At 43.4% G+C, this 23,333-nt stretch overlaps 3 protein-coding genes across 8 annotated transcripts in view; 1 reads left to right on the top strand and 2 right to left on the bottom strand.

The window, feature by feature from the left end:
• Window positions 1-9,701, top strand: part of LOC119014460 (RNA binding protein fox-1 homolog 2-like) — a 50,030-nt gene extending 40,329 nt beyond the window's left edge. For 3 of the 5 annotated variants that reach the window (XM_037089670.1, XM_037089672.1, XM_037089673.1), the window contains 5 exons: window positions 321-468; window positions 1,562-1,604; window positions 4,744-4,847; window positions 6,297-6,372; window positions 6,662-9,701. In XM_037089670.1, the coding sequence (XP_036945565.1) occupies window positions 321-468; window positions 1,562-1,604; window positions 4,744-4,847; window positions 6,297-6,372; window positions 6,662-6,706 (416 nt within the window). In that variant the 3' untranslated portion in view covers window positions 6,707-9,701. Of the gene's footprint in view, window positions 1-320; window positions 469-1,561; window positions 1,605-2,078; window positions 2,122-4,743; window positions 4,848-6,296; window positions 6,373-6,661 lie in introns of all 5 variants that reach the window. The other 2 variants (XM_037089671.1, XR_005072973.1) reach the window with 2 other exon arrangements.
• A 2,044-nt stretch (window positions 9,702-11,745) lies between these two features.
• LOC119014269 (retinoic acid-induced protein 3) lies at window positions 11,746-17,074 on the bottom strand. 2 transcript variants are annotated; one of them, XM_037089280.1, is made up of 4 exons: window positions 16,782-17,074; window positions 14,799-15,992; window positions 12,624-12,679; window positions 11,746-12,468 (listed from the first exon to the last, which is right to left on the bottom strand). In XM_037089280.1, the coding sequence occupies exons 2-4, from the start codon at window positions 15,922-15,924 to the stop codon at window positions 12,379-12,381; spliced, it is 1,272 nt and encodes a 423-aa protein (XP_036945175.1). In that variant the 5' UTR covers window positions 15,925-15,992; window positions 16,782-17,074; the 3' UTR covers window positions 11,746-12,378. The 2 variants fall into 2 exon arrangements, with proteins under 2 accessions (XP_036945175.1, XP_036945176.1); XM_037089281.1 differs by lacking the exon at window positions 12,624-12,679.
• Window positions 17,075-19,479: 2,405 nt separating this feature from the next.
• On the bottom strand, window positions 19,480-22,124 carry LOC119014159 (retinal cone rhodopsin-sensitive cGMP 3',5'-cyclic phosphodiesterase subunit gamma-like). The gene is made up of 3 exons (XM_037089109.1): window positions 21,974-22,124; window positions 20,498-20,655; window positions 19,480-20,389 (listed from the first exon to the last, which is right to left on the bottom strand). The coding sequence occupies exons 2-3, from the start codon at window positions 20,638-20,640 to the stop codon at window positions 20,272-20,274; spliced, it is 261 nt and encodes an 86-aa protein (XP_036945004.1). The 5' UTR covers window positions 20,641-20,655; window positions 21,974-22,124; the 3' UTR covers window positions 19,480-20,271.
• Window positions 22,125-23,333: the final 1,209 nt, after the last annotated feature.

Raw genomic sequence — 23,333 nt, 5'->3', positions numbered from 1 at the left:
CTCTCTCTCTTTCTTTCACCCACACAAATGTCTGTCTCCAAAGCCGGCTTTAAATTTAAGTCACATTCCAATCTTTAATTTATATTAATGCACTGCTTGCCCAGCATTTCTCCTCCCTGACACTTTTATTAAAATGGAGTCCTCAGGGCGATAGCTGGATTATTCCCCATCTCTCTATGCGCTTTCCTTTCTCCTTAATTCATCCTGGTCCTGCTCCCTATTTGCTCTGTTCACATTGTCCCATCCTCCCTTCATCTTTATCTTCTCTCCCTGAATCCTCTGCTATCTTCCTCTCCCCTCCCCTCTCCCTCCTCCATCAGTGCCAGGGTTTCCCTACCCTTCTGCAGCAGCCGCAGCCACTACAGCAGCAGCAGCGTTCCGCGGCGCCCACCTCAGGGGCCGAGGTCGGCCCGTCTACAGTGCAGTGCGGGCTGCTGTGCCTCAGCCTGCCATTCCTGCCTACCCTGGGTAAGACAGACATGGCGGTTATAAACCAGAGCTGTTGACTTGCTTTGCAGCTGTCCCAGATCTGCTTTATAGAACATATTTTAGGAACACAAAGTCGAGATCAATCGTTTTGTTCAGTGCCTGGTAAACCTATTGAGGAACAGCGCGTGAATACCATTTCACAAATCATTTTCCAGATTCTATTTGACCAGGTCTCTGTTTAGCACAGCTGTGCTCATAAACTCGTCGTGCTCAAACATTATTCACACTCCGCTCTCTTCAGCGGTCCAACTGGCACATCGTCAGCTGGTTCACCAGCTATTCAGCAGAGTATGACGCACTGATGGGATTGCACCATTGAAAGCTGATTTGAATAAACACACAGATACCACCACCAGCCGATTTGAATAAACACACGCACACACACATTCAGTCATTATGCAGAAGCAGTCACCCTGCACACAGATTTGCTCCAAATTATTCACGTTTACTGCGATGTGTTTTTATGTCCCCTCAGTATGTGTTACTGTGCATGTCGTCGCTGTGCTGTTATGATTGGCTAATGGGGTTGTGACTGCGTTGATACTGAGATCAAAGCAGAATTGATTTGTTAATGGCCCTGCGGCTGCTTACTGTGATGACATTCAAATAAAGCTAAACAAGATGAAACTGGGGGTCTGCAGGAAATACCTCCCTCCATATCTGCTCCACTGCAAAGCTACAACTCTCCTTATGAAACGATCTGTAATGGGTAACCTTTACTGCTTTGGTTTTGTTGTATCTGGGGAGCGATAGCAGTTTATGGTCTCATTTCAGTTCAGTGAACTTTATCTATTAGCCACAAGAGTCTATTGTTTAATGTTTTTAGTTTCAGTTGTGGAGCTTAAATGGAAGTTGTATTTCCTCTGCATGCTGCATGGGTGTGAAATAACTACTTTCTCTCCTCTCTCTCTCTCTCTCTCTCTTTCTCTCTCTTTCTTCTCCTCTTTTGTGTTGTGTTGTGACATTCATCTGGTTTTGGGACTGTGCACCACTCCGTTTGCACCCCTCCCCTCGCCACTACACCCTCCTCTCCCCCTCCCTCCCTCCCCCGTTCTTCTTCTTCATCTCTCAGTGTGGTGTATCAGGATGGGTTTTACGGAGCTGCAGACTTGTATGTAAGTAAACTCACCTCCCACCCAACAACACAGCCTCTCTGTCCCCTCCCCTCACGGCTTTCTCCTGCTCTTTTTTTTTTTTTCCCTCTGGGGGTGATTCTGCATGTTGCGTCCGGTCATGCGCTACACAGAGCTGCCTGCATAAAGGTGAATGAGCCCACAGTGAGGAAACACAACGCACCACTTGAAGCATACAGACACAAGATCCTCCATGATAGAAGCTGGGTTTTTGCCTCAGGTGTATTTGTTGTTGTGACAGAAACCTCCCTTATTGTACAATTTAACGCAGCTCGGTTGAACTTGGTTGTATTGATTTAAGAATCAAACGGAGAGCTGTGAAATCTTAATGACACCACTATAAAGGCTGCTCTGTGGGCGGATGTGGTGTCAGAGTGTGTGCGTGCGATCAAGAGTGTCTGTGCGTGTGTGTGTGTGTATCCAGGTTGACAACGGTTGTTTCTGTTCTCTCTATAGACTAGTGTTTCAGGACTCAGTCCTTAGTCCCAGATTGCCTCAGGTAGGGTCAACTCAACACCAAACCCACAGTGTGCATTGTTTTACTGTACTACCTCTGATCTTATGAAACATCTTCTGATCTGATCTGGAACATGTTTTCTTTTAGTTGATGAAAAAAGAAATCATCACTGTTTTGAATTTTGCTTCAGTTTTCTACTAACTCACTGAAATGTGCACTTTTTTCGATTGTGGGGAGGGGCTTTGTTTGTTCCTTTGTTTGTTTACTAAACTACTAAATCGGACTGAGTGTATTTTTTTTCTTACCAGTTTGTTCAAAAGAGAACCTGGTCTCTTTTGTCTGCTTGGCTATTTTCAGAGAAAAAAAAATGTTTCCATTTTTAGATATATAAATAAATGAGAAAAAAAATGTCAACATATATTTTCAAATTGGATTCAACGATGATTTCTTCTGAGTAAACTTCAGGTTTCTTGCATCATTTCGTTTCGTACTGTTAGCCTGGGATGTGAGATGCGGAGAACATGGTCTCTTCCTGAATTAACCACCCCGACCCCCTCCCAGAATGATTATGGAAGCATGTGCTGATCAGCTGCTGCATGCAGACATACTGTATTACCTTTCCCACCACTCACCCAGAAGGCCTCCAAACCCCCCCCCCCCCCCCCCCCGCTCCGTGTCCTGCGGGCGTCTCGGAGAATGCCGCAGGGTGTTTCTGTCATGCTTTGCTGTGCTCTGTTCTGATCAGGTTCAAATGCAGTGGTGTTGTGTTGAACTTTTTAATTTGGGTCATGCATGCAGTGTCAGTGCGAGGAGATGATTGTTTTTAGTCAGTGTAGGCCTGCGTGGGTGTGTTTGTGTGTGCGACTTTTTTTTCCCCCCATCTTCCTCTCTTTTCTTTCTCCATATTCATTTGAAAAATCACAAATAATAATAATAACCAATGCAGGTTTTGTCACAGATATGTCTCCACTAGAACCTCTGACTTTAATAACCTTCTGTGTCCTCAGACTGTAGATGTCTCTTGTCATATCATTACTTGAGTCTTCCGTCCTGACCAGACAGTGAGGTTTCTATATGGCCTCAACTGTGTGAACATTTTGTCTTCCACTGTGTTATTTTTTTTATAACCTTCCCCTCTCCTGTAGTGGTAATAATACAATCTAACTCCACCTAGACAGTTCAATTTCCCCTCTCTGTCTCACTGATAAAGCACTCTTGTTCCACATCCAACACCAAGACACGTCCTCCTTTCCCCATACAGAAATGGAATATACTGCCATGCACCCTGTTTCAATTTGAACTGTATATGTATGAATACGGTTTGGTCATATAGTATACAGTATGTGAGGAAAGGTTACTTTAAATGTTAGGTAAAGGTTAATTTTACTGAATGTAAAGTTTTTGTATTCCACTAAACATTTCTTAAGCTTCACAGCAGAAATTAAAATCTGTATGAGATCTGTAGTGTAGCAGTTAAGATAATAGTGTTAGCAACCCCCTCGGAAGTGGGTGTAAAGAACGTCTTTTCAAATTAATTTGGGTTCTTGGGGCTTCCGGACACATACGCATTACACTAGACAAGCTGTATGGATGGAAACTGAAGCCATTTTAGGGTTATTTATTTATTTATTTATTTATTTATTTATTTATTTATTTATTTATTTATTTATTTATTTATTTATTTATTTATTTATTTATTTATTTATTTATTTATTTATTTATTTAACTTTCTAAACAAGTCCCCATCTACTTCACTTGCTTAGGAGCATACTGTTTTTCTCTGAATCTCAAAAAATGTTGTGTATTACTGCATGGGGGTTAGTAGTAAATGACTGAATTTTCATTTTTCAATGAATTTATCCTTTGAAGTCCTTTAAAGTGTCAGTTATAGTAATAGGGCCCTTATAAGTCTGTATAATAGGCTAATTAACAATAATGCGACTAAATAAGTCTTAATAAAAGCATAATTAACTTCTTATTTTTAGATAATATGATTTGTAAGCGCTCACACTTTAAGCTACTTGTTAACAGTTTATAGATGCTTAAGGATGTAAAAAAAAACCTTGAGTTTCTCATCGCTTTTTACAATAGCTAACTAATAAGATGCATAATAAAGTATTTAATAAAAGCTCAGTAAAGGATAAAGAAATAAATGATAAACAGTTATGATGATTGATATTCCATTATTATCATAAGGGTTTTAGAAGTCATTGTAAATGCTTAGAAAAGTCTTCTGATCTACAAAGAAGCATTGTTATGATGCTGTTATTAATGCTATTATAGTATTTTTGATGTTGTTAAGCATCTTGTAAGGGCCCTATTTCCTATTAACTGATGCTTACCCTAATATACCTTAATATAAAGCTCAAAGAACCAAATTATTTCTAAAACCTTATGCTGCCTTATACCTTAAAAAATTACTTCTAAAATTACAGAAAATATAAAGTAATCATCTTGTAATATCAGCAGAATTTCTTCAGACGTAACCAAATAAAGCCCATTTTGTAAAGAAGTCATAAATATTAGACGCTCCTTTGAATAAAATGTCAGTATATTCCATCTCTGTCTACACCTTAACCCAGGTGTCTCCTTCCTAACGGCCGTGCGAGTAAGTTCTTTTGTGTGTGTGTGTGTGTGTGTGTGTGCCTGTGTGTGCGTCTCTAGGGAGGCTACCCTGCTGCTGCTGCTGCTGCTGCCGCCGCCTATCGCTACGCTCAGCCCGCGGCCGTAACCGGAGCAACCGCCGCAGCTGCCGCCTACAGTGACAGGTGAGGACACAGCAGGGCATACACCAATGAACACACACACACACACACACACACACACACACACACACACACACACACTCAGTGCACTGTACAACTAAAGTGCTGTGGTGCAGACTGTAAAGATAGACTGTACTGTCTGAGGTCAGTACAGAGGAGAATGTAAAGAGGAATTCAGAGCTGCAGGATGAATGCATCCATATGACATTTATGTTCAATAACACTAACAGGTGGATGGGATGATAGTGAAAGCCAACAAAGTCTTTGACCATGCAAAGGTAGAATGTACCTGTATGGCAACATGGTGACAATTCAGAGTGATTAAATGATGACTTGTTCTGTGACAGTTGTAGACACCACACAACAATGACTAGTAAACTAGTATTAAAGGCACCCTGCAGAGTTTTCTTGTAAATAGACAAAAAACATTTCTCAACAAATTAGCAGGTATGTGCACGTTCTTTAACCAAGGTAAACCTGCTTACAAAATTGTCTGATGCTTCTCCCATTTGCCGTGGGATGATGCTTTTCTTTTTCTTGTTTTTATTTCTGGTGTGCCATGTTCACCGTCACAAACACACAAAAACAGGCAACAGCAGAAAGCAGCATGGAGGCCAGAGACTATGTCACGGTGGTTTCTTTTTTTTCTTGAATCTCTCCTTCAAACTCACCTCCGATGATGCTACGGGAAAAGTGTCACAGTTCCATCACAGACCACTCGAGCTGGAGCCCACAAACACCTGCAACTGTTGCAGTTATTTGATGTGGGGATGAATGCAGATTATAGCTGTTCCTACTGAAGAAAAAAGCCAGATGTTATTGGATGTTGCTGTGTTTTTTGGCCAGTGAGAAAGCAGTAAAGGTTTTTTGCTAACGTTAGGTGTTAGTCACCCAGAGTCATGTCAATACTTGACCTTCTAATTCTTGAAAACATTTCGCTGTGAAACAGCTTGTGTTTCAAGGTCATTTTGCATCGTTTATCCTCTAAAAATAAAACTGCACCACATCATTATGATAGGACAGCAACATCTTCTGTTGAAATCACTGCAAATCCAGGTGAATGACAGCTCCACAGCATTATCGCCAATATATCACCATTGAAAGTGATACAAAGATTGTTGTAGTGACAGGAACATTCTCACACTCTGGAAGCAGCTTTAGAAAAGGCCTGTATTTGGACTTCAAAAAAAGTCTCTAGTCTGGAACAGAGATAAAAATTATGAGTTTACCATTTTTTAATCAGCACTAACACACATTCTGTGTGTATGTATCAGGTCAAACAAATGTGATGAATATTTTTCCTTCTCCCAAAGTATTTCCAAAGCTGATTGTTGTTAAAAGTTTGAAACCTGCATGTTTACATCCATGTCCTCGGTATACTCCAAAGGCTGATAAATGTGTCTTTTTTAACTCAAACGAGTGACTTCTTGTATGTTGTGCTTGTGTTGCTAGTTACGGCCGGGTGTACACTACAGATCCCTACCATGCTTTAAGTCCAGCTGCTGCTGCTTACGGAGTCGGAGCCATGGTGAGAACACTGACACAGACTCTACAAGACAGAGGAGCAGTTTCAAAAGATGCAATCATGACTTTATTGAGAGTAAAAGTTGAGCACATGGAAAGATAGGCAGGGTTGCTAAAGTCAGCTCGTCTTTGGAGACACAGCGGGACATATCCCTGAAACAGTATGAATTAATGTCTGTACACATTTGCAGTTTTGGCACAATGAATGTATCATTTGTGGGATTCTAGAGTAGAGAATGAACTCAGAACAATTATACATGGCTGTGACCGCGTGTCCCTTCTGTCTTTTTCAGGCCAGCTTATACCGGGCGGGATACAGCAGGTTTGCTCCTTACTAAAAACCACAAATCACACCCAAGGAATTTCCCATCGCTCCAAATCCCCTTTTCAAGCTCTTTGTTTGGCAGCAGCTCCCCTCCATTTTTCTGCAGGCGGACTATAGTGACAACTCATGTGTTTTGTTTTTCCTCTTTTTTTCTTCTTCTTCCTCTCATTTTTGTGGCGAGAGAGGTCATTTTGCCACATCATCAACTCGAACTCTGTTTCTGTACTCTTCTGTCTGTCGCCTAAATGGAAACGATGACAAAACTGCCACGAGTGTGTCCCACGTAAAAAAAGCTGGAGCCTGCTACTTTGAACTACGGGGACACAATTTGGGATGTTTTCTTAGAAACACTACAGGAGCTGGGAGGAGAGAGACTGCTCTTCCTGTGTGATCCTGCACACTACAAACCTTTTCTTTTTCCTACAAGTCTCTGAACTTACAGTATATCCACTGCCCTATAAGACCTAATTACACCTATATACACACACACGCACACACACACACACACACACACACACACACACACACACACACACACACACACACACACACTTACTGTTTTCTCTACATTTTCCTTTAGTGCACAGAATTATGCCACAGCATATAAAAAAAAGAAAAGGTACTTTTGTTTTTAAACACTACATTTTAACGGGGTCGTCCCTCTGGCTTAGCATTGTTGTTTAATGTTGAAAACATGAATCAAGCTCGGACTGCTCAACACAGAAGATGTAGGAACTATTCTTGGTATTTTGTAAAGCTGGAATACTGAACGTTCAGCCGGAGGGAACTCCAGAGCATCCGACTGACAGAAACCACAAACTCTAAACAACACAGCATGGGAATAAGTCTCGTTTTTGTCCTTTTCCAATAATTTTCGCCCTCCCCCAAGTGTAAAAGGAAACACAAGAAAACTAATGTTCAAAAAAAAGGAAACAAAAAAAGACAAGGAAACAAAAACAAGTGACTGTTTTTTTCTGCGTTACCTCAGTTTATTCTCTCGTCTGTTTTGTTTTGAAGCTGCATAGAAAAATGTCCGTTACTTTCAGTGACAGATCCTTTCACTTCTGCACATATTCCGTTTATTACTGCAGCACCAAGATGTTCAGCTTTGAGCTGACCCCGTTTGCATGCCCATTTTCAGAGTTCACCTCCCCCGTAAGGCTCACAGTGCTTCTTCCAAAAAAGGACTCGCTTCATTTCTCCCTGTCTCATGAACCGTCAGACATTCCAGCTGTAGCTGTGATGCAGTGAAACAACGGGTCGGATGGACAAAGAACCCGTCGAACACAACTAGATTTAGCAAAAAAGAACGAAAAAAGAGGCAGATTTGAGGCGGGAACGCCCACGTGGGGAACAAATCATCTGCCAGTCAGCCAAATGGGAATCCCTCCCGGCCAATTGAGATGTATTAACGCCTGCAGGCTTCAGGCAGGGCTGCTCTGTGCTCGAGCTCTGTGCGTGGAAATGGTGTCTGATCTTAGCTCGGCAGAGCTGTAGATCCTAACGGAACAGCTCAGATTAGAACACAGTCAAACGTAGAGATAGCAGTCATATAATGAAGTAATGAGAACTGAAACACTTTCTATTTATATTCATTGTTTTTAATGTGACAGGACGCCACACACACTGTCAGTCGGCACCATTTTGTCATTTTAAACCCTTCATCACGCTCTCTGGGGCCGTTCACTCCAGATAGTTTTAAAATTCTCCTCACCGGACTGTCTGAAGGCATCGAAACGACTGGCAGCCAGAATCTTTCTAGTCCAGGTCTCTGTCCTGTATGTATCACATCTCCATATACTCTCACTGTGTTCTTATTGATATTATTTGCCTTTTTTGGTTCCAAAGATTTTCTGAAGAAAGCACATTTTTGGTCCTGATGTATTTCTGATTTTTGTGGTTGTTTTTTCTTTTTCTTTTTGCCTTTGTTTTATATATATATATATATATTTTTTTTTTTTTTTTTTTTTTATGTCTGGTGGGTTGAAGCTGTATTTTTCAGCAGCCTGAGCAGCAGCGTCTACAAAGAGACATTAAAAAAACGGTTGCAGCAAACAAACACTACCTTGCTCAGTTAAATTCAGTCCACACACTAATTTATCGGCTTCTTTTTTTTTTTGTTTGTTTTTTTGTTTTCAGTAAACATGCTGTAGATGCAGAGGTGTTTGCTGCAGACAAGGGAAATCAGAGCAGATGGGAGTCATGAGGGATATGCAGAAAGACGGAGGGGATTCAGCAGGGCCAAATTACAGGCGAGGTAGACGGAGGGAGACGTCCACACAATGTCGGCCCAGCAGAGGCCACCTTTGTCTTTTTTTTTTTAACAATGAAACAATGTGTGGGCGGTTAGTCCAGGGAAATCGTGGCTGGTGATGGTGAAGGTGAGCAGCTGAGCCATTAATCATTAGCTGACAGGATAACAACGTCCCCTGCTGTCTTTTAAAAAAAAAAAAAGAAAAAAAAAAACTTTTCAGGGGGTACAGTGCGCTCAGGGTGGAGCGGACAGTGTGAGGAGGGGTAATGTTGTTTTGTATGATTGTGAAAACTGTGCAGTAGGTCCAATGAATATTTCTTTGACGCGCATTACCTCTTTTGATTATTTTTTTTGTCTTATTATTCCTCACAAGTATTATCAGAAGTGTTGCTATGCATGCTTTTGTGCGAGAGGGTAAGGGTCGTCAAGTCAGAATCTTTTTTATTTGTGCATGAATTCAAATCATAGTGCTGGAGGAGGAAGATTAAGGAGGAGGAGGAGGATGGGGTGTTTACATGGCGGGAGGAGGAAAGAGCTCGGACGTGGCGTGATGAGAGGAGACAGGAGTGATGAGGGGAGGAGAAGCGAGTGGGACCCACAGTCGCTTTATGGGTCCGCTTGAATAATCTGGGTTATCTGTGCTCTGTGCCTCTGTGGTCTTCGTGGTAATCACCAGTCATATCAGATGTGTAAAGTTTAATTTGGTATGTCCGGACCCCTGTGGTTTGCTTTTATAATGACAGTAGAATTTTTTTTTAAAATGATGCGATAATTTGACCTTAAGTCCACGCAGAGATGATGCTGGGGACCTGGCAGCCTCCTCCGAGGCTTCCACAGAGTATTGTTCTGCACCTGCCCACACGAGATGCTCATTTAGCATCATCCCCGCCTCATTCAGCTGGCAGAGGCTCTCGTCGAGGTGTTGCGATGGTTGTTGAGCAGCTGCGCTGACCCCTGTGGGCTCACTCCTGCTCCTTCCTGTCTCTTCTAATCGGAGTAATTCTTATTTTGGGAAGAGTCAGCGCAGCAGAGGTGCGCTCCGGAGCAACACAGGAGCAAAAAAAGTTCTCCTCAGCCGCTGACCCCGACTCCCTGCACTGTGCTCAAGTCAACCCAGTGGGAGGTTTTCTTTTTGTACAGGGATTTAATAAATGAGTTTGAATCTGCGTGTGGATTTTTTTTTTTTTTTTTTTTTTTTGAACGCCACATGCTCTTAAAAGCTCATTTATCCAAGTGATTTTTTTTTTTCAATAAGTGACATGTATTTTCTCACGATGTTTTATTTTGCCATCCTTGTGTCTGCCTTCTGTTTATTCTCTTCATTATTATTGAATGTATATAATAAATAAACTGTTTGGTTTTTAAATCGGTCTTTGGAATGCTCATTCCTCACCATTTGACAGTATGCACCGACACACTCGCACGTACAGTAATGTTTGAGCGCAGTACCCAGACTCATTCCATTGTGGCATTTCCTTCCCACGATTGTCTAAAGCTTATCATTTTCTTTCCACTGTTCAGCTGGAACAAGTTTATCCAATCAGGGATAGAGAGGCTGCCCTAAAGTAGTATAAAAGCCTGCAACCAGGAGGAGATGGAGGAGAACTCTCTGATTAAAGATGCACTATGTAGTTTCAGAAATACATTTTAATCAGAAGAGAAAGATGCCTTAACAAATAAACTCTTCATTTTTGTGACTGAATAAAGAAACTGACCTTTTTAATTTGTTTATATTTGGCGGACCCTGCCACCTTTCTAACTCCACACAGTTCTCCTCTGGGGATCACATTTTCTTCTAAAAACAGCTTATTTTTTAGGGGGGGGGTTATATTTTTATTACCTCATTATTATTGGGATATTAACTTTAATGCAACCAACGACTGCAACCACTAATCACTTCTCAGCCCTCACACAAACTTTCCCCTCCCCAATAAGCCGGAGTGAGTCAGATGATTGATGGAGGCAATACTGCTCGGCTGGGTCGCGTTGACCGCGTCTACCGTGCGATAAGCTCTTCTGCCACCTCCAACTTTCTCATCGCTGCCATGGGGGAACAATCTGGAACAATCTTTAATTGCATCCGCGCTTAATGGCCGTAAATGGGTTGGATGTGGCGGGAAACCTCATATCCCTGCTAATTGCTCTAATGCACAAGAGGCCAATTGCCAATTTGATGGCATGCTCTCACTGAGTAATTGAAGTCGGGCTAATTGGAAGAATAGATTGAAGGCCGTCTGATAAGAGGGGTTGTGTGTGAAGATGGCATCTACTGACGTGAGGAATTGACCTTTTGTGGATGGCGGAGTCGCTGCTGGATACTGACCGACTCTCAAACTGTTGACGCCTGATGCTGTTAAACACTGTCACTTATTCTGTGTGTGTGTGAATGATCAAATGACAACTGTAAGATCGTAGTCATATCACAGATCATATACAAACATTCTGCTGCTAAAACGTCTTTGTGTGTGGCAGCCACTTCTGACTGGTCCCGTCTCATCCCGTCTGGCTGGCTACGCCTCGACGCTGCCCCCTGGTGGGCAGACTGTGGCACTGCTCGCTGTGTGGTTATCCTCCTGTTTGCAGGAGTTGGCTGCAGACGCGGCTCTGAATCAGGTTGAGTGAGATATCTGTGCAGAGTGTGAGTGCGAGGTACAAAGGTTCAGCCTTGAAAATAAGACAAACAAATCTGGGCTTTATCAGATGAAGTTTTATTTGAGAATTTATGAGAATATGCATTGCATGAAAGATTTGTTTATCTGTCTACGCACACAGACACACAACCCTTTTTTTTTTTTTTTGGCACCGCATCACCGACAGAACTGTAATGTAACTTTGAATATGAAGATGTTAATCAGTGATGGCACGAGCCTCCCACAGTGCCGACACGTCTCCTGTCCTGCCCTCTTCTTGTCTCGTCTCATTTCATCTAATCTCCCCCATTCCTCTCCTCTCCCTGTTATCCCTCCTCTCCACCGCTCACAGATGCCTCTGCTCTGCTCAGCAGTTTGGCACCTTCAGAGTGACAGTTTCACGCCTCTTCTATCACCTCAGGGCTATTATATACCATCTCAGAGTTGCACACACACACACACACACACACACACACTACCATAGAGACTTCCACTCAGCATTTGTGATGTGGATTTCCCTCCCAGAAGAAAGCCTGACTACCTGAATCCATCCAGCCTTGATCACGATGAAACACGAGCAGATGAGTCATACCGCTCTCTCTCTCCTTTTTTTTTTTTCATTTTCCTTCTTCTTTTTGGGATGGAGGATTTTAGCCTCTTCGTGGCAGATTTGAAATAACATTTCTTATAAAACTAGATGAATATATTTACATTTGGACAAAAAACCCCACATTTTTGTGCCAAGTACAGATTAGTGCGGTTGGGTCACCCTCGCTTTTGGTTTTTGGCGCGCGTGTGATTTTAATCATTTCCGTAATAGTCGTCATAAGGTTCTCTGTAGTTGGTGGTCTGAGGGCGAGGGATGGAGAAATCTTTGTCAGGGTCGATTTCCTGAAACACACAGAAACATGTAGTCACACATTGATCGTGATAAACTGCGCTTTACGATTTATGCCATAATCGCCCCCGGGTGCTGAAAGGTCATGGTGCTTAACTGCAGAGTGTGTGGAATGAGATTGTTAATCCTAATGGTTTATATTACTCACTGTCATGGAGAATTCAGACTCGTAGGGTGATCGCAGCGATTGCTCCGTTCTCCTGCCTTAAGGGAGACACATGATACAGTTAGCTATTTATAGCTTCATGTTATACTGTTCATCACTGCGAGAGTTGAGCTGACTGATGCTGGAATCAGTTTCGTAATGTCAGATACCAGCTCCCTGCTCCTTCTGACTTGCTGGCCGGACTGAGTTTGTAGCGTCAGATAGCATTCAGCCTTTATATTTCAGGTACATTATTTGTAAGGAAGGTGGACAAAAAACAACTCCACTTAAAAGTAGTAGTGACATGTTTCCCTTCTATAAGAAGAGTCTGGATTCATTAGCAGTAAAACACAGAGTTACTCAGTTTCATACATTCAGAGGTTTTGCTGCCTCTCTTGGTCTGGTATAGCCGTAAGCTTATGCTGCTAATCTTAGCTAACATAAGCAAACTTTTGACAGAAATTGCTGACTGTGAGCTTTTCTGCATGTTCTCTTGTGCCACTGTGATTCTGCTTTATCATTTACTGTTATTCTGCAATTGTCTGTAGTGGTTACACCTGTTATTTAGTGTCATTAAGCAGAAACTTTGAGGTGTGCTAAGGTACGCTCCTATCAGGAAACGGTTCAGCTCGTCCATCATATAGCACTCATGAGGAGGCCTAGTTTGTAGCCTCATATTGGATTTACACATTATAGCTTTATTATTTGTACAGGAGGTGGACAAAAAAATACTTCTACTTCCATAACAGGTTTCCTCTTACAAACGAAAAGTTGGGATTCATAAGCAGTAAACCAACATCGGGGCTCAATTTGATACGCTGAAGTGATTAATTGGTCTGGTATGACTGTTAGCTTATGGTGGATAATGTTAGCTAGCGTTAGTAAAGTTTTGACAAAAATTGAGGTGTAGGCCTAAATGACAGTAGAGTCAATTGGCTTGTTAGCTTCTCTGACCGTTGTGTCCTGCTGCTGTGATTCTGTTGGCTCATTTACTACAATTCTGTTTGCTGTTCATTTTGACTACATTGCTCTCTCTTATAGTCGCACTCAAACAGATGAGCTAACATTACCCTCTTGTCAGGTTACAGTTCAGTTTGTCCACCACAGGCTATTCTGATCATCACTAGTGACCACTATTCCTCTTTATCAGTACAATTTGTGTTTTTAGCGTTCCCTGTTATAATTTTTCCCATTATTCTTCATTTATTTTTAAACGTTATCAGTGTATCTGAAGATGTTTTCATCATTCGTTGGTTCATACATGTTGGTTTGTGCACATTTTAAACTGCTGCTTCCCACGCCACAACTTTATAGCGCCATCATTATGGTGGTATCCATCTGTAATGATAAAGAACTTTTCCATTCGGTGTTACTATTGCTCTAAGATGAATTGATGTTTAATAGGTTGATGAATCAATAAGTCTCAACATTAAAAAGACTTACGGGCGGAGTGAAAATCAATGATCGATGTTACAATGCAGTGGTCAATTGTCAATTGGATACACACCACTGACTCAAACACTGCTGCAGACAGCAACAGCACCCTCCGACTGCAGTGGCCTCTCAGGCAGGACAGTTCACCTTGCCAAAAACTGCTCAGGAATTGCTAGAGGAATGTGACAAAAAGCTCAAGATGCTAACCTGACCTCCAGCAGCTACTATCCTTGGTGGCCCCACCACAGATCGGACTCGGCTGTGACCTTTCAAGGCATGGACACAGGACCTCAGGGTGAATCCTTTTTAGTCCTGGGTTTGTGAGGTGGGGCATCCATGGTTCATACTTGTTCCGGCAAATCCGACTGATGCTCGAGCGCATTGGGATCATATTGGGAATTTAGAGGCCAGGCTGACATCTTGAGCTTTTGGTCACATTCCTTAGTCCCTTAATCATTTAATTTTGGGAGGAAAAAAAGTGCTGAATGTGCACTAATTCTGACTGCCCAAACATAAATATTTATTGGTTGGGTTTCTCTTTGAAATTCTAATGGGTATCTTTCCCTATTTACTGTCTAATTCATAGACCAAGACAGTAGATTAATCAAGGAAATAATGAGCAGATTAATAAATATTAAAAATAATTGTTAGTTGCAGCCCTTGCCTGTGTCTGCCTTTGCCCTTAAGCATGATTGACAACATTTCCATTAGCACTTAGTTTGGCTACTGAGGACAGCGTCTCACCTCTCTTGTTGTCACCCTCTGACTCAAAGCTTCCGTTTTCTTTCCCTTCCTTCGGACTGTTCAGTCCTGGGATATCAGCACTGGGGCTGGTCCAGCCTGCAAAGCTCAGAGGGATTTCCTTCGACATGGCCTCCCCCCTGCAGAGGAATGCGACCTGGGACAGCCCATGCCCCATCAGTAACACCCAGCCATTTGCCACCAAGGCGATGCTAAGCACTGGGTCATCCCATTGTGGCCGATGGTCCAACTCAGGGTTTCCCCTGGTGAGCATAGCGATCCACACCACCCAGATGGAGGCAGAGAGCAACAATGTGAGGCAGAGCAGCGTGGCCTGCGCCCTCCCATGCTGGCGGGCGGCCCCGGAGTAGCTGTAGCTGTATGTGAAGCAGGAGCGGCACAGGAAGTGCAGGGACAGGATCAAGCTGATAGCCAGGATGCAGAGCACGTAGATCTGCAGCATGACAAATTCCTCCTGGCTGTACTCGCAGTAGTTCTTGTCCCGTACCAACACGAGGATCAGCCACTGGGTAGCGATGATAACCTGCACGATGAAGAGCCCCAGGGCCAGGGCGGGCTCGCCCCAGCCTCGGGCTGCTGCAAAGCCTAGCAGAGCGAGGCAGCGGGCCAGCAGGCAGGAGAAGGCCAGGGAGAAGAGCACGCCGAAGAGGAAGATCCTGGTAGGGCATGTCTGTTCGGTGAGACGGATGATGAAGGAGAATGTGATGGCAAAGATCCCAGCTGTGGCGACCAAAAACATGGACATGGAGGCCACTGTGCCTCCGATGCTGCTGCGCTGCTTGGACGCAATACAGATCCACAAGGACCAGAGCAGCAGGGCTAACAGGAGACCCATGCTCAACAGGAAGCCTGAAGAGGCCAGGGTCTCGAGGACAATACCCCACGCTGCCCGGCGGTCACACAGGTACCTGTAGATGGGGTTCAGTCTTTTGTTACAGCCTGGCACGCCCTTCAGGGAAGTCCCATTCGAAGAAGTGGTTGGGGTGTTGGTTGTGGTATTGTTTGAACTGCTGTTGGTCGGCTGGCATAGACAGGTGAGAGGGACATAGAGGAGGAAGAGGAGGGGGAAAAGGGATTTGTGTTTCTTGGATGAAAAGACCATATTCATTTTAGTGATCCACCTGGGGATTCAGTCCTTCCTTTTAAGAGTCCTTTGATATCGAAGGTCTTTTTCTCCTGAAATGAAAAGCACATCTCAGCACAAAATACTTCACATGCACCTTTGATGGCAGCACCATCAAACAGCCGTACAAGTTTCCCCGAAACACTTTCTCAATGTATTGACTGGCGGCGCAGAACAAGCAGGATGAAATGGAAGACAGGGGAAGACAGAGGTCACAGCGCGAAAGAAAGAAAAATGGGAGAGCGGATTGACAGTGAGAGTGACGAGAGCAGGAGGAGGGAGTGCGTGAACATGCCAGAACAAGGCCGAGCAGTGTGTTCGCAGGGCTGAGAATGGAGGAGAAAACAACCGTAACACGAAGGTGAGGTTGGGACAGAATGGCAAACGAGAAATGGAAGTGTTCCGCTGCGACAGCCCAACAGGGACAGACACGTTGGGCTTACATGCAGCACAGACTGGAGATGAGAGATATTCACTCCTGATAGGTGAGTGCCACTTCCTCCAGCCCATAACAGAGCCTTTGTTACGGCTTCAGATTCAAATATGACCTTTAGTAGGCTTATCACTTGCTTAATGTGACCCAGGCCCTCAAGTTTGCCCTACCACCGGCCTTCATTTGTATAATCGACCAAGAGATCATACAGTCTTAATACGGACATGGTAGACGAAACTGACAACAGAGATGGCACATTAATTCAGGTAATTTTACTGAGTATTTTTGCTGAGATTTATAGCTGTCAAGCTTAGTGACCATGAGTTGAAATGTTCAAGCAACACCTCACAATGAGAAGCCAACTCTGGAGCTGGACCAAACCTTTGTAAAAAAAAACAGAGGAACTTACCTTTTATCCTTAAAAACTTTCCCAATTCCACATCTAAATCCCACTGCAAAAGTCTTGATTTGAAGAATTTCCAGAAGCACAGATTTGGACCCACGCGCCTCCTACCCTGATGCCATACCTCTGCCGGCCCAAGGTAATCAGGACGGAGTGGGAAGCGATGCACTGAGGTCTGAAGTCACTCGGAAAGCGAAGTGTTTTCACCTTGCATCAACGGGGATGGGCAAGAGCAGAGAAACCTGCACCCCTACTCGTACCTTCCTGTCTGACCCCTCCTGTCTTGCTGTCTCTCTGCGTCCCTCCCTCAAACAATAGGTGGGGCTCGAACACCTGGAGCTGATGATACATGCAAACATACACTCACTCAGGGAGGGAGAGAGAGTTCACTCCTCCCTGTTTATGATTCCCTTACCCATATGAATTTGCATCTCCTTTCTGGATAACGTGTGCTTTATTTGGAGTACCTGGAACAAGTCTGAGCTACTCTGTCGTGCAAGAGATGCAAGAGAAAGCGGTGGGGAGCACGCTGTTGCAAGGGACTTTTGGTGAGAGTCTAACTGACTCACCGCAGCCTGAGCAGGATAGAGAACAGGATCAACCGTCACCTTAGTTACTGGGAAATCACTGCAACAACATTTGGGATTGGTGAGTTAGCTGCAGGGGGGTTGTGTCATGAATTCAGCTTTCGGCTGTTGTCTTTTACAAGCCCATACGCGACGCCGCAACTCATGCCTGTACAAGTACAACGTTTCAAGGGTGTGTTCAGTTGAACCTTAAGTCACTCTTTAACTCCAGATTTACTCTAGTGGAGCGAAACACAGAGTGACAGAGCTTTATCTTTTTAACCATCAAGCTTTATTGTTGCAGGAGCAGAATGTGTGCACATATACTGATGTTATATGTAAATAGAATTTGAGTATGTACTATATTTAGATTTGTATATAATACTGAAGGATTAGGGTAGGGAAGGGTTAGCATAAAACCTTAAGGCTGCCAGATGTGTCACTTAATGCCAGAGGAATCCAAGCATGACATCATTTATTTTAAGTATCCTCAAAGCAACCACACAATCACGGCTCCCTGTCTCTGTCATTGGACTGGGCTGTAATGGAAAGAGTGGAAACACTTGTGCACAGAGATTCAGTGTTGATAGCAGGATAGCATTATTTGGAAAGAGAGACACCAGGGAGCTGAGCGATGATGTTGACAGAAGCCACGTGACCGTGTTTCTGCGGTGAACTTTGCAGATTACGATCTTAAATTTCCCAGCCTGTTTGTCTGTTAGCTCTTTTTAGCCATGCTAGCAGCATAGCTCCGATGTCTGTTGGCTGCCAGCCTGGTCTAATCTGAAATATCTGCTGGATTTAATTCTATACATGAATCCACGGTCCCCAGATGATAAACCCTAATGACTTTGGTGGTGACCTGAATATCGTCTAACACCACCATGAATTTGGATCTGAATCTGAATTAAATGTCTCAAAAACTACAGGATGGATTGCTATGGGAAAAGGAAAAAAAAAACAAAAACAAAAGAAAAACAGACTATGCAATTTAGGCTCATTTCTGATAAACTGGTGTGTAGCAAATAAATTAGGCTATGCAAAACGCATTTCATCAGAGAATGGCAGCATAGGCTTTGTTGTGCATGCCTCTAAAAGCAGAATAGAGTAAGTAGGGGATCACAAATTAAACTGGTTATTTGCCAATAAACTTTCTTTGTCATTCATGTGAGTTGAATGTTTGCAACATCAGGACTTATCTGGAAAAGTTGCCTCCTGTTAAGCACATTAACTTTTTTTTCTAAAAAAAGGGGGGAAAAGAACACCTACAGCTAACAAAAAACGTTTTAATTCAGGGTGCTTTTCTGAATTTTGACATTTTGTAATGTGACATCTTAAAACGCACATAAAGTGCATCGTCCATGTGAGCATGTTAGCATGCTAATGTCAGCATTAGGTCAAAGTGATGTTGTTTCTAAATACAGCCTCACAGAACTGCTAGTGAGGGTGACTGCCCTCTTAGATGCCCATGTTGGAGATAAAAGTGCCCTCTAGGTTCCCTGTCTGGTGGAAACAACTGTCTGCGTGCTGGTCCCTGACCACATACAGCTGGAGCTCTTTTCATTTTTGTTTTTTGCCCTGCACCTCAAACATTCAGTCCTCCAGTGGCTGATGTGCAGTATATAAGATGTATTCATGAGTACAGAAGGGTAAAATTATTCCATATATCATCTAGAATATTTCTGTTTGAATGTAGTAAGAGATTGACTTTAATTTGTCTAGCAAGCATTTACTTTCCTTATGAGCTGAGAAAGAACACAGTTTCTTGCTATATTCGCAAAAAGCCAGCACCATGATTTGTTTTCCATTCCCAACAAAGAGCCTTGTGGGAGTGTGTTGATTTCAGGAAGCCTTAAAATTAGCAGTAATTATTATTAGATGTACTCAGACAGCACTATAGTTAAGACACAGAAGGAGATGTCATTAATTTGAGTTAGAGGGCTGCTGGAGTTATTTTGTTTCTCATCCAAGGTCCTTATTAATGATTTCAATTCATAACTGCTTCTTGTTTTCCTTTGTTTGGCAGTTTGTTTGTTTTTTTTGTTTTTTTTTTACTTGAGTTCATTTCAAGGCTTCCGTGCTTTTTTCGGCTCTCATTAAGCATAGCAGAAAATGAAAGAGGCGGACAAGGAGAGTACTTAAAATAATCACATTTTATTGCAGCTAACAGGACATACTGGTTCACACATTCTGTGGTAACACAAAATATATATAAACATGCCTCTGTTTTTCTCTAGGGAGGTTCAGATAGCAGCGAGGAGAGAGAGATGGGACAAAAGGGAGTTCATCCTACATCATCAAGTGAAAGCGCATCACAGTTGTCACCACTACATTGCGTCCCTTGGTGTTAACAGTAACTTTGCGCTCAAGGACAAGACAGTACAATGCAAAAAGGAAAACAAAAAAAAACAAAAAGAAAAGAAAAATGGAGGAAATACAAATGGTAGGACGGAAGACAAGGTAAAAAGGTTCATAACTGAGAGCAAAATATTTACATTTTTTTTATAGACAGCTAGAAGCAAACACAGGCTTGTCTTAACTAGTGATTTGCTTGCGTCCATTGCCGCGGTCGAGGAGGGAGAGAGGGAGGTCCAAGTGAGGAGGGGGGAGAGGTCAGGAGTGGGCGGTTGTAGGTAGACGAAGGGAAAAGGGAGAAAGGTGTGAGGAGTTCTTTTTCTCGTCTTCTCATTTCAAGTATATATATACATAACATTATCATATGATAATAATAATAATATAAAAATAACAGCATCATTATGCTTTCCTTCCACTTAGTGGAGAGAAGCCTGAGGTAGATAGACGAGAGGGCATTAGCGGGGGCGCCGGCAGCCTTATCATGGCGTGCCGAGCCGAGGTGAGGGGAAGTAAGGACGGAGAGGATTAGGCGGAGGAGAGGTGCAGGCAGGCAAGGAAGGCAGGAGGCAGCAGGTTTAGATGATGCCGTATTTGGCCAAGTCGCTGAGCTCCATGTCGCCGAAGGCCTCCCATGGGCACACCACTGTGATGTCTGTGCCAAGACCCTCCATGCCGGGGATATCGTCACCAAAGCTGGGGGAGAGGAAGCACAGAGGTGAGTGGTCAGCTCCTGGTGTGTGATCATTTGGTTGTTCTAAACACTGATGAATATAATGGTTTGTTTTGTTTTGTTTTTTTTACCCCTTCTGGCCTGGCTTGGGGGCCTTGCTCTTGAATGTGCGGGTCTGCCTCTGCTTGAACTTGGGTGGTCCCTTCTTGGGTGTGGTGGGGCCAGTGGATCCACCAGGGGCCAGGGCGCTTCCTGCAGGGGGGCCGCCGTTCATTTCTGCTGAGGATGACTGAAAGACAGAGGACATTTTGTGTCATCACGTGCATTTTCTTCCTCTGACGTCTTTTGTCCTCTCTCTCCCCCTCCGCCCCTCTCTGCTGCCCTCTGTTAATCCTGCTTCCGTCTAGCTCCTAATGCCAATCAGTGTAGATTATGGAGATTAGCCGGATTCTCTCTAATCCCACTGTGATCTGCAGCAGACTAATTGCCCTTCCTGGACAGCAGGGAAGTGCGATTGGAAAGCGGCCTCTTCTGCCTAATCTGGAACTTTAACTTCAGATGACGTTTGGTAGTTTAAGACAACTGTAAAATAATTCATTAACTATTAGATTTCTGTCATAATTTCATTTGATTCTATTCACACAGGTTTCCTGCTAAACTCCTGATGCTGCATCAACCAGTAGGTATTAAACACGCGTCATGGTGTTGTCCTCTGTGTCAGCTGTACCTCTTGTTTTCATCTCAACCCTGATCTTTAGCAGCATCCTCGCTAAGCTGTACCTCTGACCCCCGTGTTCAGCCAACTCCTGACACTGCTAATCCTGTTAGGGAAATCTGACAGAGGTGGAAGGCACCCTGCTTTCTGTACGTTATGTATCTCACACATGTCCGCAGCGGAAAATCTAAACCTCATGCAGAGGGTCTGTCTGTCTGCTCTCATGTGTAGAGGTCTGAGGTGCAGCAGAGAGGCTGACCGACTTGTTGTCAGCCATCCGTTGCTGTGACTGTTGCCCCTGAAGTCAATCCGCTTTACACACACCTGTTCTCTCCTTTAAGTCTCCGCTCGGGCCCTCTGTTCATCACCATTCAGTCAGTCTTTGTTTTGTTGCTACTGCGTTTCTCATCTTGCCTACATCTATGCTTCAAACCAGTCAGTTTTTTAATCTCCTTTTTAACGAATTACATTGCAATGTCTACCAACTTTGCTGGCAAGTAGGAATGTCATAGTTAACCATCATTCATCTTTACTTCCTTCTCACTCGTGCACAGACCTCTTGCTCTTGTCATTCAGTCATTCAACTTGTCCCTTGTATCAGTTTAAAGTTGTAGCTCGCGATGCACACATATTTACATTAAAGCCGTTCTTAATAAAAAAGTCTGAGTCATCCTCTTCTGAATTCTTGCATTCCCTTCTCTTTACTAGTTCAGTGTAAACATGACTCATTCGATCCAAAACCAGTCCACCAGTAGTTACTACTAATATACACAACCATGCAAACTCTGTAAAAGTTGTACTAGCAACAGCTGTTCTAGACTGTAAGGTTGAATCATTTTTAAGTCAAGTCAGTAAGTTGTTCTGCAGCAGTAGAGTTTGAGTGAGTTCTTACCTGTTGTCACAGGTATCCCAAGAGGCCACTGAAGATCTCTTCTCAGAGCTGCTTCTGTCTCCTTGTTGAGTTTGTGCAGAATGTCGTCTGCGATGCGCTTTTATACCTCCGTCTCTAATCCCCACATCCTCCTCTTACCAGACATGTGGTCAGTGGAAAAGGTCAGCCAAACTTTTCCGCCAGGCCGGCACCTCCTCCCCTTCCTCCTCCTCCTCCCCTACCTGACTCCAATTGTCCTTGTTCCCATCAATAAGCCGCCCCCCGCCCCTTCCAGGTGGCTCATCCTACTGGGTAGATAATGTCAAAGATCATTCTAGAAGGATTTTAACAGGTTTATCCCTCTAAACCTCATTTAGCCTTCGAGGAGACGACCTGCCGGTCTTGCTTCAGGTCCATGTGAGATGCTGTTTTCACGTGTTTTTCACTGTTGATGCTGTTGAGCCACTGAGGGAACAATGAGCTGAGGATTTGACCGTGTTGATCACATCCCTTGAGGAACAAATTTGTAATATGAAAATAAATGTAGTTTCTTGTGACTCCACACAAGTTACATCCCCTTCCTATAATAGAAGTTGGATGTTTGGTTTATGAGTGGGAGAACATTTAAAGTATTTAGTACTTTAGAAGTTTCAATAAATCAGTCTTAAACAGGTCGTGGTTTGCACTGTAGCCATGCAGCTGGCAATCTCTAAATGTTGTGAGTTTTACACGAAAAAGAGGAACCTGTTGTACTGCCAAATACTCATGGCGTGTCAAACTTTTTGTATTGACTTTCACCCGTGAGGGCACCTTATTCCCAAAGTAATTCTCTCAAATCAGAGTTAATTATGGGCCTATTTGTGTCTGGCCTTCGCAGCATGGGGCTGGCACCACACTGCAAGAGAGCTGAAGCCGATGCGTGAGGCCCTGTGGTGCTGTGATTAAACCGATAAAGAAGAGCAAAATCGAACAGCTTGACCTGTTGGTCCTGACAGTGTTTTACTTTCCACTGAGGGAGGAAACAATCGCAGGTCCGCAGATCTTTGACTTCATGCCTGAGATAGTTCTTCTTGAACCTGGTCACTGGAAATCTTCACAGACCAGTATTGTTTATCTCATTGCCAGGAACAAAAGAGTTGGACTGACAATGGTTTAGGAGTCAGGACTTCATTAAGATGTGTTATTTTTATCATTCAGCTGACATCCAAAGGATAGTTAAAAGATCAGAGTGCTCCGTTTACGCTGGTCTAAAATCGATGTGACCTCCATGGGGAAAATGTTGATCTAACGGGAGGATCCCGTATTAGCCCGTCTGGAAGCAGGACAAATGCTGAGAGAGAGCCGTGACACAACCTCAGAGCGCTCATGGGAAGTTGTGTAA

This window comes from Acanthopagrus latus, chromosome 23 (assembly GCF_904848185.1).
Source record: "Acanthopagrus latus isolate v.2019 chromosome 23, fAcaLat1.1, whole genome shotgun sequence".
Taxonomy (NCBI): Eukaryota; Metazoa; Chordata; class Actinopteri; order Spariformes; family Sparidae; genus Acanthopagrus; species Acanthopagrus latus.
Note: the sequence above shows the minus strand (reverse complement) of the source record. Positions and strands in the feature narration are given on the sequence as shown.